This window comes from Chanodichthys erythropterus, chromosome 15 (genome assembly GCF_024489055.1).
Source record: "Chanodichthys erythropterus isolate Z2021 chromosome 15, ASM2448905v1, whole genome shotgun sequence".
NCBI classification, from domain to species: domain Eukaryota; kingdom Metazoa; phylum Chordata; class Actinopteri; order Cypriniformes; family Xenocyprididae; genus Chanodichthys; species Chanodichthys erythropterus.
In genome coordinates, this window is record NC_090235.1 from 30,987,323 (window position 1) to 31,001,054 (window position 13,732).

Genomic DNA, 13,732 nt, shown 5'->3' on the forward strand with positions numbered 1-13,732 from the left:
TAGAAACGGTTTTCACAAATCCCTTCACTCTTTTGAGATGTTTTATTCTGGACGGCAAGGGGCAGTGACTGTAACATCGAGCGTATTTTGCAGTATTAAACACGTATTTACCGACTTAATTCGACAAAAAGAACACAAATATTGTCCTTCTCAGCTCCCATAGTTGCATCTCTTGCGTCATCAGAACGGGGTGTTCAACGCACCACCGTTTCCGTTTAAAAAACGTTTTGCAACATTTTGTCTGGGCTGAACGCAGCCCTGATTTCAACTCTCCTCGCCGCTCTCGCCGGAGCTCGCCGCCGGGCTCTCATTGAAAATGAATGACTTCCTGTCACTTTGACGCTCTCGCCGTCGGCGGTTTGAAGTGACTGTAAACCCCTCAGAATGCTTAAGCAAGTGCATATTAACTCCTAATGACCATGAACCCTAGTATCGTGGAGTAGAGTTTATAGTATTAACTTTACCTATACTTAGCCTACATAATTATTCCAATATTGTGTAATTTTTAGAAAAGAAAAACAAAGAAGAAAATAAAATACGGTATTATAGCTTTTTTAGTACAACCATTTGGGCACTTTGATCAGTTCTATGTGAGTCTGGTCACGTGACATCATTTATCTCACAATCATACATGACGAATCATGCAAAGATGAGATAGGAGGAGTTTATATGTGGGTGTAAACTTTCTCTTTCAAATATTTTTAACAGTATCCACATAAAAAGGGAGTTTTTATTATTTGTTTGTATTTATTAGTTTCTCACATTGGACTCAATCATGGAGGAGAGCTTCCCTTTTCATTACTATTTATTGGAATATCTGTTTGTTTTGGTGGGATTGCTTTTTTTCCTGCTGGATATAGCGCTGGACATTTTGACTGTTGTGTCATTTTATCAGAATGGGGACTATGTGTATATGGCGGTGATGATCTTTCTGCTGCTGGGCTCTTCAGTATTGTTACAGGTGTTCAGCTGGCTCTGGTACTCTGATTGCCTGGATGAGCTTGAGACTAATGTGGAGACATTTGCAAAAAAGCATATACTGATCAAACCATTCCACTTCCTTCAGCTCGGAGTCTATCTCAGGTCGGTGACAGATTTGCTTCTTTTTCTAGTCTTGTAGAAAAAAATTACACGTTAGCATGCTTTTAAAAAGAGTACTTATGGAAATAATATAGACTACTTTAAAAGAATACTTCATTGTGAATTGAATGTAATAGAACTGAATGAATGTATAGACACTTTACTGCATGTTAATTGCAATGAAATGAAAACGCATTATAGTTTAAATTTATAGTAAATCCATTTAGTTTGTTTTCTGACACACTTAGCATTTTTGTATGTAATTTCATAATTATTTATTTTGGGTTTTTAAATATGGTTAAAGTGTACTGCTGAAGGTACTGACAAGGATTTATGGTAAACTACAATGACTTGAATGTAATGTATTTTAATATATTTGTAATTACACATTTGTATTGATGAAAAAATATATTAACTTTTAATAATGAATAACACTACAGTTAAAATTGTAATCAAGTACATGTGCTTGAAGTCATCTCAAAATATGTATTCTTATTTAAAACAACAAAATATTAAAACAATGATTTAAAGTTTAATTTTTTATTTGACATTATTACAATGTGCACTTTGAAGTGTGTTAATCATACGGTAGACATGTAAGTGTATTAGCTTTAAGTAGCTATACTTACATGGCCATAAAATTCATTAATATTACAATACAAGTGCATTAGTTACTGCAATTAGTTTTTTTTAAATATACATTTAAGATTTGAAATACAATACAAGTGCACATTCAGTAAAATTAAGTGTACTTCATTCATAAAATGATGAATGCTTAAAGGGATAGTTCACCCAAACTCTCATCATTTACTCGCACTTATGTCTTTATATGAAATACAGATTTAATTAAAGCTTTTATTCACATTTATAAAATGGTTAGTTCCTGTCCTTGATTCTGATTGGTCAATGGCTGTGTTTTATCAAAGACTATAGAATAACACAAGACGTGTCACTCATGTTGTTTTGAATGGGAGAAAGTGTAACGCGCAATATAGCGGAATAAGTCCCGCCTTCTAAATAAGAGCCAATCCCCGACTGGTAAAGTCATCGCGTTACTTCAGCGGCCGTTAGAATCACCGGTTTCTATAGAAACAGTCAGACGCGCGCCTCCGAAGAGACGCGCATTTAGGTCTGCGCATGCGCATTAGCTTGATCCAGCCTGAAAAATACAGGTTTTTTTGTCATGATTCGAGCGTTTAGAAAATAAATTTATGAGCCGGTTGTTGTTAGATTTCATTGGTGATTTCAAATATGAAATTTAATCGTAAGGTTGGCGAACAGTTTTGGAGAATTTGATGTTTCCCCATTCAAAGAGATTGCATGATGCCCAGGATGCCCGAGAGGCGTTTCAAAGATGGCCGGCGAGTGAAATGACTTGTCTTAAAGGGACTTTGGTTTTATTCACGATAAAACACTGCTATGACTGCTTCACCCAACAGTTCCGTGTATGAATACACAACACCCTTAGCAACCACTCTTAGCAACGTAAACTGTATGTTCAGTTGATATTGTTCATTGAAGCTTACTGTATTATGTAGAAGAGTATTGTGAGAAAAAGTTTGAGTGAGTGAGTTTATTACCTGCATTCAGATTTAGCATTTTATTTAAGGTCAGTCGTATGTTCATAATAAAAAATAGTCTGATGTATTATCTTGTCCTTTTAACAGTTAAGGGGTTTTCCCGTGACTGACAGCACTAGTCAAAGCATTTGTCAGTTGCGTCTTGTTCCGTGTTCACAACAATTCGGCCTTTTTAATATAAAAGTCTTTTGGGTGATTTTTTTGTTGTTGTTGTTGTTTAAAAATCAACATTAAATCAAAGTTAAACAGCTATTTATTAATCATTATTGAGAGCAACTGATTAGGTCTGGAGCCAAACTGTTTTAATTTTTTTTTCAAAGTACTTCATTATGTAGAACAAAATCCAAACTCTGGGTTCAATGTTGGCTATATTGTAAAGTTTTGTTGTAAGTGTTGCTTGAGTAAATGCATGTCCTTTTGTTCACAGGTATGCTGGTGTGATAGAGATTTCGACAAAGCATTTTCGTCAAAAATCTAATAGTTTCGCAGAGGGTGTGGCTGTGTACTTGAACCATGATCTTCAGATGCTTCGTCTATTTGAGGCGTTTTCTGAAAGTACCCCACAACTCACACTTATGATGTCTATAATCTTACAGAGAGGAGAGCTGGAGCTTATCACAGGTCAAATCCAGAACACTTCAAATCTTTGTTTCCTTCAGATTATAGTGTCTCTGAACCCCTCAAAGTCCTGCTCTATATTTTTTTTCTTGTTTGAGAAGCCAATTCACTCTAATAAGTCAAAATAGTGAAGAAAAGATGATTGCAACTTCCATTTAATGCAGACTTTAGAGTGATAATTAACCTAAAAAGGAAAAGGTACCTTTAAAATAGCATGAAACTGAAATTGTGATAGTCTTTTCTTCTCTACTGTGTGATGTATATCTGATCTTTTTCTTCTCAACGAAGATAAAAAACGTAGGTCATGACTTCGGGAAATTGGATTGTTGGTTTATTGTCGTGCTTTTGTGGGTGACAGGTTGTTTTTGATTAAAGATTAGGTATATGAATTAAATAATAACAATAACAATGTGCATGTACAGGTGCTGGTCATATAATTAGAATATCATCAAAAAGTTGCTTTATTTCACTAATTCCATTCAAAAAGTGAAACTTGTATATTATATTCATTCATTACACACAGACTGATATATTTCACATGTTTATTTCTTTTAATTTTGATGATTATAACTGACAACTAAGGAAAATCCCAAATTCAGTATCTCAGAAAATTCTAATATTGTGAAAAGGTTCAATATTGAAGACACCTGGTGCCACACTCTAATCAGCTAATTAACTCAAAACACCTGCAAAGGCCTTTAAATGGTCTCTCAGTCTAGTTCTGTAGGCTAGTGAAATAAATCAACTTTTTGATGAAATTCTAATTGTATGACCAGCACCTATATAAATAATTTACAGAAAGCACTGCAATATTCCATTAAAAATAGAAAGAATTGTCAATTTTGATTTAATGGTGACTTAACATTTGAAGAAGTGTGAGAACAAACCTCATTGGTTCTGTGTGTCAAGCATGTTTAGTGTTTACCATATTTGATGTGCTCTATATATGTGCGCTGACCGATTATATGTGAAGAACAGCACTATTGTTTGTGTGATATTGTTTAATAACATGCAGTGTTTTTTGATTCAGGTTTAAAAATACTCACATCAGCTGCTGCAATAGCCAGTACCGTAGCTATGTATCACCGCAGCATGCGTGCATTTCTTCAAGAAAAACGCAAGATGAGCTGGATCTCCACTGGTGTCTACTTCCTGTGGAACTTGTTGCTGATCATTCCCCGTGTTTCTGCTCTGGCACTCTTTTGCACTGTATTGCCATGCTATATCATAGCTCACTTCCTGTCTTTGTGGATGCTGCTGGTTTTAGGGGCCTGGAGCCAGAAAACAAATCTCATGGAACATTCTGGTTGGGAATGGTTCTACAGAGCTACTGTTGGAATCATTTGGTACTTCAGCTGGTTTAACATATCAACAGGAAGCATAAAATTAAAGACTGTTCTCTATTATTGTGTCATGGGGTTGGACACATTGATGCTGCTGGGATTCTGGTGCTGGAAGGTGTTTGAGTATACAGGCTGTTGGAGATCCTTAAATCCTTACATTGTAATCCCGATATTAGTAGTTTTGTACATTTCGGGAATTATATTGAAAATGATATACTACAGATGGTTTCATCCTAACTGTGACGAACAGAAATTAGCTATACCCAGTGAAGAACAGAATGATAGACAAGCTGCAGCACTGAATGGCGATGAGACAGACTCCCTGGAAGCTTCACCTAAAGCTAGAGCTGCAGTTCCTGCTCAACCTGTCACTGGAATTCTCAAGAGGGGAAGGGCCATGGCTGCTAATTTCTATCACTAGTTATTGGTTCAGTTTTCTGGTTCAGTTCTATCATAAATTATTTAAATGTAATTAAAATGTTATTTATAATAAAAAATATTTTATACACGGAATACATTGTTTGTACAAAAAAAAAAAAAAACAATTTTTATATAGTTTTTTTTCTGTTGTATATAATTTTCTGAAAAGATATAAAAATATATATTTGATAAATGTTTTTTATATTTATTATTAAAAAACAAAACACTTTGAATAAATAATAAAGAATGAATAATACAGATTTTCTGTTTGACCCATAACCTGCATGCAACATGCTTTTATATGGAAGTAAATTAATGCCGAATGTTTTTGAAATAAAAAACTTGTTGAATTGCTCTAACTGAAAAAAAAATATGCATTACATTAGCTGTACTTGCATTTAGATGCACTGTATTTTTAAGGCTTGCATTTTTATGGGATGAAATTCAACACAGTCGTATATTTAAGCTGTGAATATTTCAATTAAAAATATTTCACACACATTTTCATTATTAAAAATTAAATAATTCATATTCACATTTCAAATTTCACTTCCAAGATATTTATTCTGTTTAAAAATACAACCTATAAAATTCGACTAGCAATTTTCAGTCCATTTTATTTCACTTTACAAATTCGCTTCCACAAATTCAGTGGCTCAAATTCGGCAGAAAATTCAACATTTCACATCCGGGAACTGCAGGAAGAGCAGTAGAGTGCCGATGCATCATCTCTATCTGCTGTTAGTCTTCTTCACCAGCAGGTGCCGCTAGCGGCTCTTTAGGAAGACCAAAGCAACGCTAGTAAGTCATTCATTCATAAAAACAGATTTACAGAAATTGAGCAAGCGGTAAGTGAATGTGTGATGATTATCAGGGCCAGTATAAATGCAGAAAAGCTGATAAAGACACAAAAGCTGCATTTATGTTTAATTCAGTGTATTTACGCTTACTTTCCCTGTGTAGCTACAGCTTTCTCTACAGTGAACAAGATAACGTTATTGCCCGATGCTGGTGTATAGATCAAACGTTAAATCTGAGATAGACATATATTTCTCTCTGTTGTTTAGTTTCCTTTACTTTGTATCGCAGCGCTGTGTTGTAATACTAGGGCTTCCCTCATCCGTCATAGCTGCCATCAGGACATATAAACTCTTAACACAGCTTAATGGACTCGTACAGTGATATAAAAGACCAAACTCGCACCTCATTTGTGATGTAGGTTAGACTATATAGGCTCCAAGAAAGCAGATACTGGCATTAAGTTGATTTGACGCTGAACGTTTGATTATGATATTCGCAAATTTAGGGACCGTCTCTAAAGTTACGACATTCTGTATTCACGTTTCTACCTTCTACCAAACTCTTGTAGACACACATGCACATATACATATTCAAACACACCCCACTCAAAGTACATGCATATATACTATTTCTTTTTTTTTTTTTTTTTTTTACACGTTCATCACACAATTTTTTTTTTACTTTGTTCATTTTTTATTTTACCTGATCATAGATTATCCTGCTTATACAAATTTTAAATTAAATTTAGAAATAAAATTAACTAAGTAGAACTAATTGTGTGATGAATGTGTAAAAAAAAGAAAAAGTATATGTGCATGTACTTTGAGTTGAGTGTGTTTGAATATGTGTGTGTGTGTGTGTGTGTGTGTGTGTGTGTGAGAGAGAGAGAGAGAGAGAGAGAGAGAGAGAAGGGTGCATCACTCTTCGACCTGGCACCTATAGATGAACACTTCACAGGTAGTTTTGGTGATTGTAAATCATTCTCATCAAATGCTATTGAGCTTTAAATTATGGCATTTTTTTGTATGATCCAATACAGTAGTGAAATACATAGCAATCTTTACATATTACTTGACAGATTATTTGGAAACACTTTACAGTAAGGTTCATAATGTATTAACTAATGTGAACTATCCATGAGCAACACATTTGTTGTTGTATTTGTTAATCTTTGTTAACCTTAATAAAAATACAGCAGTTCATTGTTCATGTTACTTCACTGTGCATTAACTAAAGTTGACAAATACAACTCTTGATTTTAATAATGTATTAGTAAATGCTGGAATTAACATTAACAAAGATTAGTAAGTGCTGTAGAAGTGCAGTTCATTGTTCGTTCATATCAACTATTTAATATAAAGTGTTACTTTTTATTTTAATAAACATCAAAAATCTAAAAGGTTTGCATTATACCTGACACCTAGATGAACAATTTACAGTTGGTTTTGTGACTAAGTCATTCTCTTTAAATGCTATTGAAGGTAGAAACGTGAATATATAATGTTGTAACTTTAGAGACAGTCCCTAAATTTGCGAATATCATAATCAAACGTTCAGCGTCAAATCAACTTAATGCCAGTATCTGCTTTCTTGGAGCCTATATAGTCTAACCTACATCACAAATGAGGTGCGAGTTTGGTCTTTTATATCACTGTACGAGTCCATTAAGCTGTGTTAAGAGTTTATATGTCCTGATGGCAGCTATGACGGATGAGGGAAGCCCTAGTATTACAACACAGCGCCGCGATATAAAGTTAAGGAAACTAAACAACAGAGAAAAATATATGTCTATCTCAGATTTAACGTTTGATCTATACACCAGCATCGGGCAATAACGTTATCTTGTTCACTGGAGAGAAAGCTGTAGCTACACTGGGAAAGTAAGCGTAAATACACTGAATTAAACATAAATGCAGCTTTTGTGTCTTTATCAGCTTTTCTGCATTTATACTGGCCCTGATAATCATCACACATTCACTTACCGCTTGCTCCATTTCTGTAAATCTGTTTTTATGAATGAATGATGACTTACTAGCCGTGATCTCGTCTTAAACAGCCGCTAGCGGCACCTGCTGGTGAAGAAGACCAACAGCAGATAGAGATGATGCATCGGCACTCTACTGCTCTTCCTGCAGTTCCCGGATGTGAAATGTTGAATTTTCTGCCGAATTTGAGCCACTGAATTTGTGGAAGCGAATTTGTAAAGCGAAATAAAATGGACTGAAAATTGCTAGTTGAATTTTATAGGTTGTATTTTTAAACAGAATGAATATTTTGGAAGTGAAATCTAAAAGGTGAATATGAATTATTGAATTTTTAATAATGAAAATGTGTGTGAAATATTTTTAATTGAAATATTCACAGCCTAAATATACGACCATGTTGAATTTCAGCCCATAAAAATGCAAGCCTTAAAAATACAGTGCATCTAAATGCAAGTACAGCTAATGTAATGCATATTTTTTTCAAATAGTGCAATTCAACAAGCTTTTTATTTCAAAAACATTTGGCATTATTTTACTTCCATACTTTTAGCTTTCAAAATGTAGTTGTGATCAAATCATATACATTTAATAGAGCAAGACAGTTAAAGGTGCCCTAGAATCAAAAATTGAATTTATCTTGGCATAGTTAAATAACAAGAGTTCAGTACATGGAAATGACATACATTGAGTTTCAAACCCCATTGCTTCCTCCTTATATAAATCTCATTTGTTTAAAAGACTTCCGGAAAACACGCGGATCTCAACATAACACCGACTGTTACGCAACAGTCGGGATCATTAATATGTATGACCCCAATATTTATTTATATATATATATATATATATATATATATATATATATATATATATATATATATTAGTGATATTTGTAAATTGTCTTTCTAAATGTTTCATTAGCCTGTTGCTAATGTACTGTTAAATGTGGTTAAAGTTACCATCGTTTCTTACTGTATTCACGGAGACAAGAGCTGTCGCTATTTTCATTTTTAAACATTTTCAGTCTGTATGATGCATAAACACAACTTCATTCTTTATAAATCTCTCCAACAGTGTAGCATTAGCCGTTAGCCACGGAGCACAGAATCAAACGTAAACATCAAAATAAATACTTTACTCACATAATTCGAAGCATGCATACAGCATGCATGACGAACATCTTGTAAAGATCCATTTGAGGGTTATATTAGCTGTGTGAACTTTGTAAATGCGCTGTAATATAGTCGAGAGCTTGTGTGGCAGGGAGCACGCCATTTAAAGGAGCGGCGCTGACAAAATCAGTGTATAGTTAATGATGCCCCAAAATAGGCAGTTAAAAGAATTAATTAAAAAAAAATCTATGGGGTATTTTGAGCTGAAACTTCACAGACACATTCAGGACACACCTTAGACTTATATTACATCTTGTGAAAAAGCATTCTTGGGCACCTTTAGACTAAACTAATTCTGGATTACTACTGGAGAGCAAACTACATAACCCAAAAAATCTGTAATGTATGGTGGGGAAAAATGCTGTAGTTGTTGCTAGAACTTTATAGTAAAGCAACATTTTAGGTTTATGGATTTGACTTAAATTTACAGCTTAAAAAAATGACAAACAAACAAAACAACAAAAACTGTATATTTTCATTGATACAATGTTAGTACAAACCTACTGATTCTGGATGACTATTAGAGAGCAAAGTTACACAACATACAGCCAGACAATGTTAATTTCAGGAAACTGTTTTGGTTTATATAAAGAACAACATTGCTAAGAGGAAAAAGTCATTGAGAAATGTATTTCTACCTTGGCATAAAGTATCCTATTACTTCTGTTCATTCCAACTTTGCTAATTAAAGAAATTTACTATAAACATTTTCTTTCAGATATTATGGATGTAAACTACATCATCTTCTAAACATATCCCTTATGAAAAAGAAGTGCAGTTTGATTAACATTTAAACAGCAGGAATATTAGACTGCTGTCACTTTAAGACTAATGCACGGATTCAATTACTCCATTTATCATCTCCAGTTATCAGTTACTCGGTCACTTTATATGATGAATAGATTTGATTTAGGCTTTTATTCACATATAAACACTCATCAACACATACATCAGTTGTGTTAAATGGAAGCTCAAGCATGTTTGTTTGACGTGCGAGAACCATTGAGGTTCATTCTCGTGTGTTACTCATCAAGTTTAAGCTTCAGCAAGATGTTTGTTCTCGCACGCTAAGCAGGTTTGTTTGAGGTTATGCTTTCTGATCAATGTTTATATAATTAAAAGCCTAAATAAAATCTGTACATCTTATCAGTTGAGTCTCTTCAGAAAAACAAAAAAAATTGGACTAAACCGCTCAATTAATAGGGAATAGATTTACAATCTTTTTATGAACTATTTTAAGTCTGTAGCTGTCTATGGAGGGACAGAAATTGCTTAGATTACACTAAAAATATTTTCGGCAACACTTTACTTGAAAGGGTGTGCATAAGACTGACATGACCCCTTCATAATCATGACATGACACATGTCATTCGCTCAGTTATGTCAGTTTTAATGCAAAGATGACATTGTTTGAGATGTCTGTGTTATGACAACTTGACATTACCAAGACTACGTAACCTGTCATAAACATGACATAGCAGATTAATTATCAAACTTAAGAAACTACTTAGCTTTATGGGTGAACATTACATTACATTATTCTGGTAACACTTTAGTATAGGGAACACATATATAAACTATTAACTATGACTTATCCCTCAATAAACTCTAATTTACTGCTTATTAATAGTTAATTGTTAAGTTTATGTATTGGCAGGATTAAGAATGTAGAAGAAGGTCATGCAGAATACAGCATTAATATGTTCTTAATAATTACTAATAAATAACCAATATTTTAGTAATATGCATGCTAATAGTAATAAGCAACTAGTTAAAAGTGTTACCATTATTTTATAACGGTGTCATCTTTTTTAAGAAACTTGATATTGTCTATTATCCGACCTTCTGTTGGTGGAAACTTTATATATATTGAACCGTTTGGTGCCCATTGAAGTTTATTATATGGAAAAAAATCCTGGAATGTTTTCATCAAAAACCAAAATTTCTTTTTGACTGAAGAAAGAAAGATATGGACATCTTGGATGACATGGGGGTGAGTAAATTATCAGCAAAAGTTTATTTAAGAGTGAATTAATCCTTTAATACTGCCTTTTGTAATGCCTTGAACATGAGCTGGCATATGCAAATGTTGGGGGCGTACATATTAATGATCCCGACTGTTGTGTCACAGTTGGTGTTATGTTGAGATTCGCCTTTTCTTCTGAGGTCTTTTAAACAAATGAGATTTACATAAGAAGAAGGACACAATGGTGTTTGAGACTCACTGTATGTCATTAACATGTACTGAACTATTGTTATTCAGCCATGCCAAGGTAAATTTAATTTTCCATTCTATGGCACCTTTAAATAAAAAATAGGTACAATGTACTTATTGTGTCCATGTTGTATTTCATAACACTTGTGTTGCTATTGAAGTGGAATACTGGTAAGGTTAGGGACAGGATTGGTGTTTTGATTGGTGACAGACAGGTTAAGGTGTATGGGATGGATTAACAGTCTAATTATAGATGTAAATATAGAAATTAATTACATATGTATGTTATTATATGCAGGTAGTTTTAAAATATTAGTACAATGTAAAAACATGTATGTGCACAGTAAGTGCACTGTATCACATGATTAATTTAAATGTAAGTACATAGTAGTTAAGGACATAATTAGGACAGGAGAACGGACTTCCGAGGACGGGAGGACGCAAGTCTGGTGATACTGGAAATGGTACAGTAGCGTACTTGATAGGGTCACTCAGCTCTCTCTGGCTACTTTGTATGTATATTTTAGGCAACAATAAAACAAGATATGTTATAAAACACAACTCTGCCACTTTTGTTTTCATTCAACTTTCATTTAGTTTTCGTTTTCATTTAACCCTAACCCTAATCCATGCAGGAAGACACCGGGTCCACTCTGAGATTAAAAAATCTGATTAATGTGTTCGGTATCGCCCAACCTAATATTGTGTCAATCCCCCTTTTGCTGCCAAAACAGCCCTGACCTGTCGTGGCAAGATCTCCACTAGACCCCTGAAAGTGTGCTGTTGTATCTGACACCAAGGTGTTAGTAGCAGATCCTTTAAATCCTGTAAGTTGCGAGGTGGGGCCTCCATGGATCGGACTTGTTTGTTCAGCACATCCCACAGATGCTCATTGGATTGAGATCTGGGGAATCTGGAGGCCAAGTCAACACCTCAAACTCGTTGTGCTCCTCAAACCATTCCTGAACCATTTTTGCTTTTGTGGCAGGGTGCATTATCCTGCTTAAAGAGGCCACAACCACCAGGGAATACCGTTTTCATGACAGGGTGTACATGGTCTGCAACAACGCTTAGGTAGGTGGTATGTGTCAAAGTAACATCCACATGGATGGCAGGACCCAAGGTTTCCCAGCAGAACATTGCCCAAAGCATCACAATGCATCAGCCGGCTTGCCCTCTTTCGATTGTGCATCCTGGTGCATGTTGGCCAGGTAAACGTTGCACATGCACTCTGCCATCCACATGATGTAAAAGAAAATGTGATTCATCAGACCAGTGCCCACTGTTGGTGCTTTCTGCAGTGGACAGGGGTCAGCATGGGCACCCTGACTGGGCTGCAGCTATGCAGCCCCATACGCAACAAACTGCGATGCACTGTGTATTCTGACACCTTAGTCCACTATAGAGTACTTAACGATTACACTTTCATGACTTCATTTCTTAACATATTTACTGTAAGAACACTTAAAATGTGCTTTAATAATCTTTTGTCACGCTTTAAAGAAGTAGACTTACATGTGTTGACTAAGATAAAGTACATGTAAAGTACTTGATTATAATTTTTTATCATTTTATAAATGACACAGAGACAAACAAATTTAAAATACAATAATAATATTCAACCAACTAAAATTACATACTAGTATTAACTACTGTTCAAAAGTTTGGGATCGGTAACATTTTTAATGTTTTATAAAGAAGTTTCGTCTGCTCACCAAGGCTGCATTTATTAAATTAAAAATACAGTAAAATCAGTAATATTGTGAAATATTATTACAATTTAAAATAACTGTTTTCTATTTGAAAATATTTGAAAATGTAACATTCTTGTGGTGGCAAAGCTGAATTTTCAGCATCATTACTCCAGTCTTCAGTGTCACATGATCCTTAAGAAATCATTTTAATATGCTGATCTGCTGCTCAAGAAACATTTAATGTGTACAATTGTACAAAATATTTGTGTACAATATTTTTTTTTTCAGGATTCTTTGATGAATAGAAAGTTCAAACGAACAGCGTTTATTTGAAATATAATCCGTTGTTACATTTTAAATGTCTTTACTGTCACTTTTGATTGATTTAATGCATCCTTGCTGAAAAAAAATATAAATTTCTTTAAATTCTTCTCAAAGAAATAAAAAAAAAAATTCTTACTGACCCCAAACTTTTGAACGGTAGTGTATAATGCTACAGAAGCTTTGTATTTCAGATAAATGCTGTTCTTTTGAACTTTCTATTCATCAAGGAAAATCCTGAAAAAAAAAAAAAAAAATGTTTTTAACATTGATAATAATAATAAATGTTTCTTGAGCAGCAAATCATCATATTAAAATGATTTCTGAAGGATCATGTGAAACTGAAGACTGGAGTAATGATGCTGAAAATTCAGCTTTTCCAACACAGAAATAAATTACATTTTATATTATATTCCAATAGAAAACAGTTATTTTAAATTGTAATAATATTTCACAATATTACTGTTTTTACTGTATTTTTAATTAAATAAATGCAATCTTGGTGA

At 34.0% G+C, this 13,732-nt stretch overlaps 1 protein-coding gene across 1 annotated transcript; it reads left to right on the forward strand.

Moving 5' to 3' along the window:
* Positions 1 to 413: 413 nt before the first annotated feature.
* LOC137037478 (XK-related protein 8-like) lies at positions 414 to 5,077 on the forward strand. The gene is made up of 3 exons (XM_067411496.1): positions 414 to 1,083; positions 3,088 to 3,281; positions 4,309 to 5,077. Exons 1-3 carry the CDS (start codon positions 776 to 778, stop codon positions 5,040 to 5,042), a joined length of 1,236 nt encoding a protein of 411 aa, XP_067267597.1. The 5' UTR covers positions 414 to 775; the 3' UTR covers positions 5,043 to 5,077.
* The last annotated feature ends 8,655 nt before the right edge of the window (positions 5,078 to 13,732 follow it).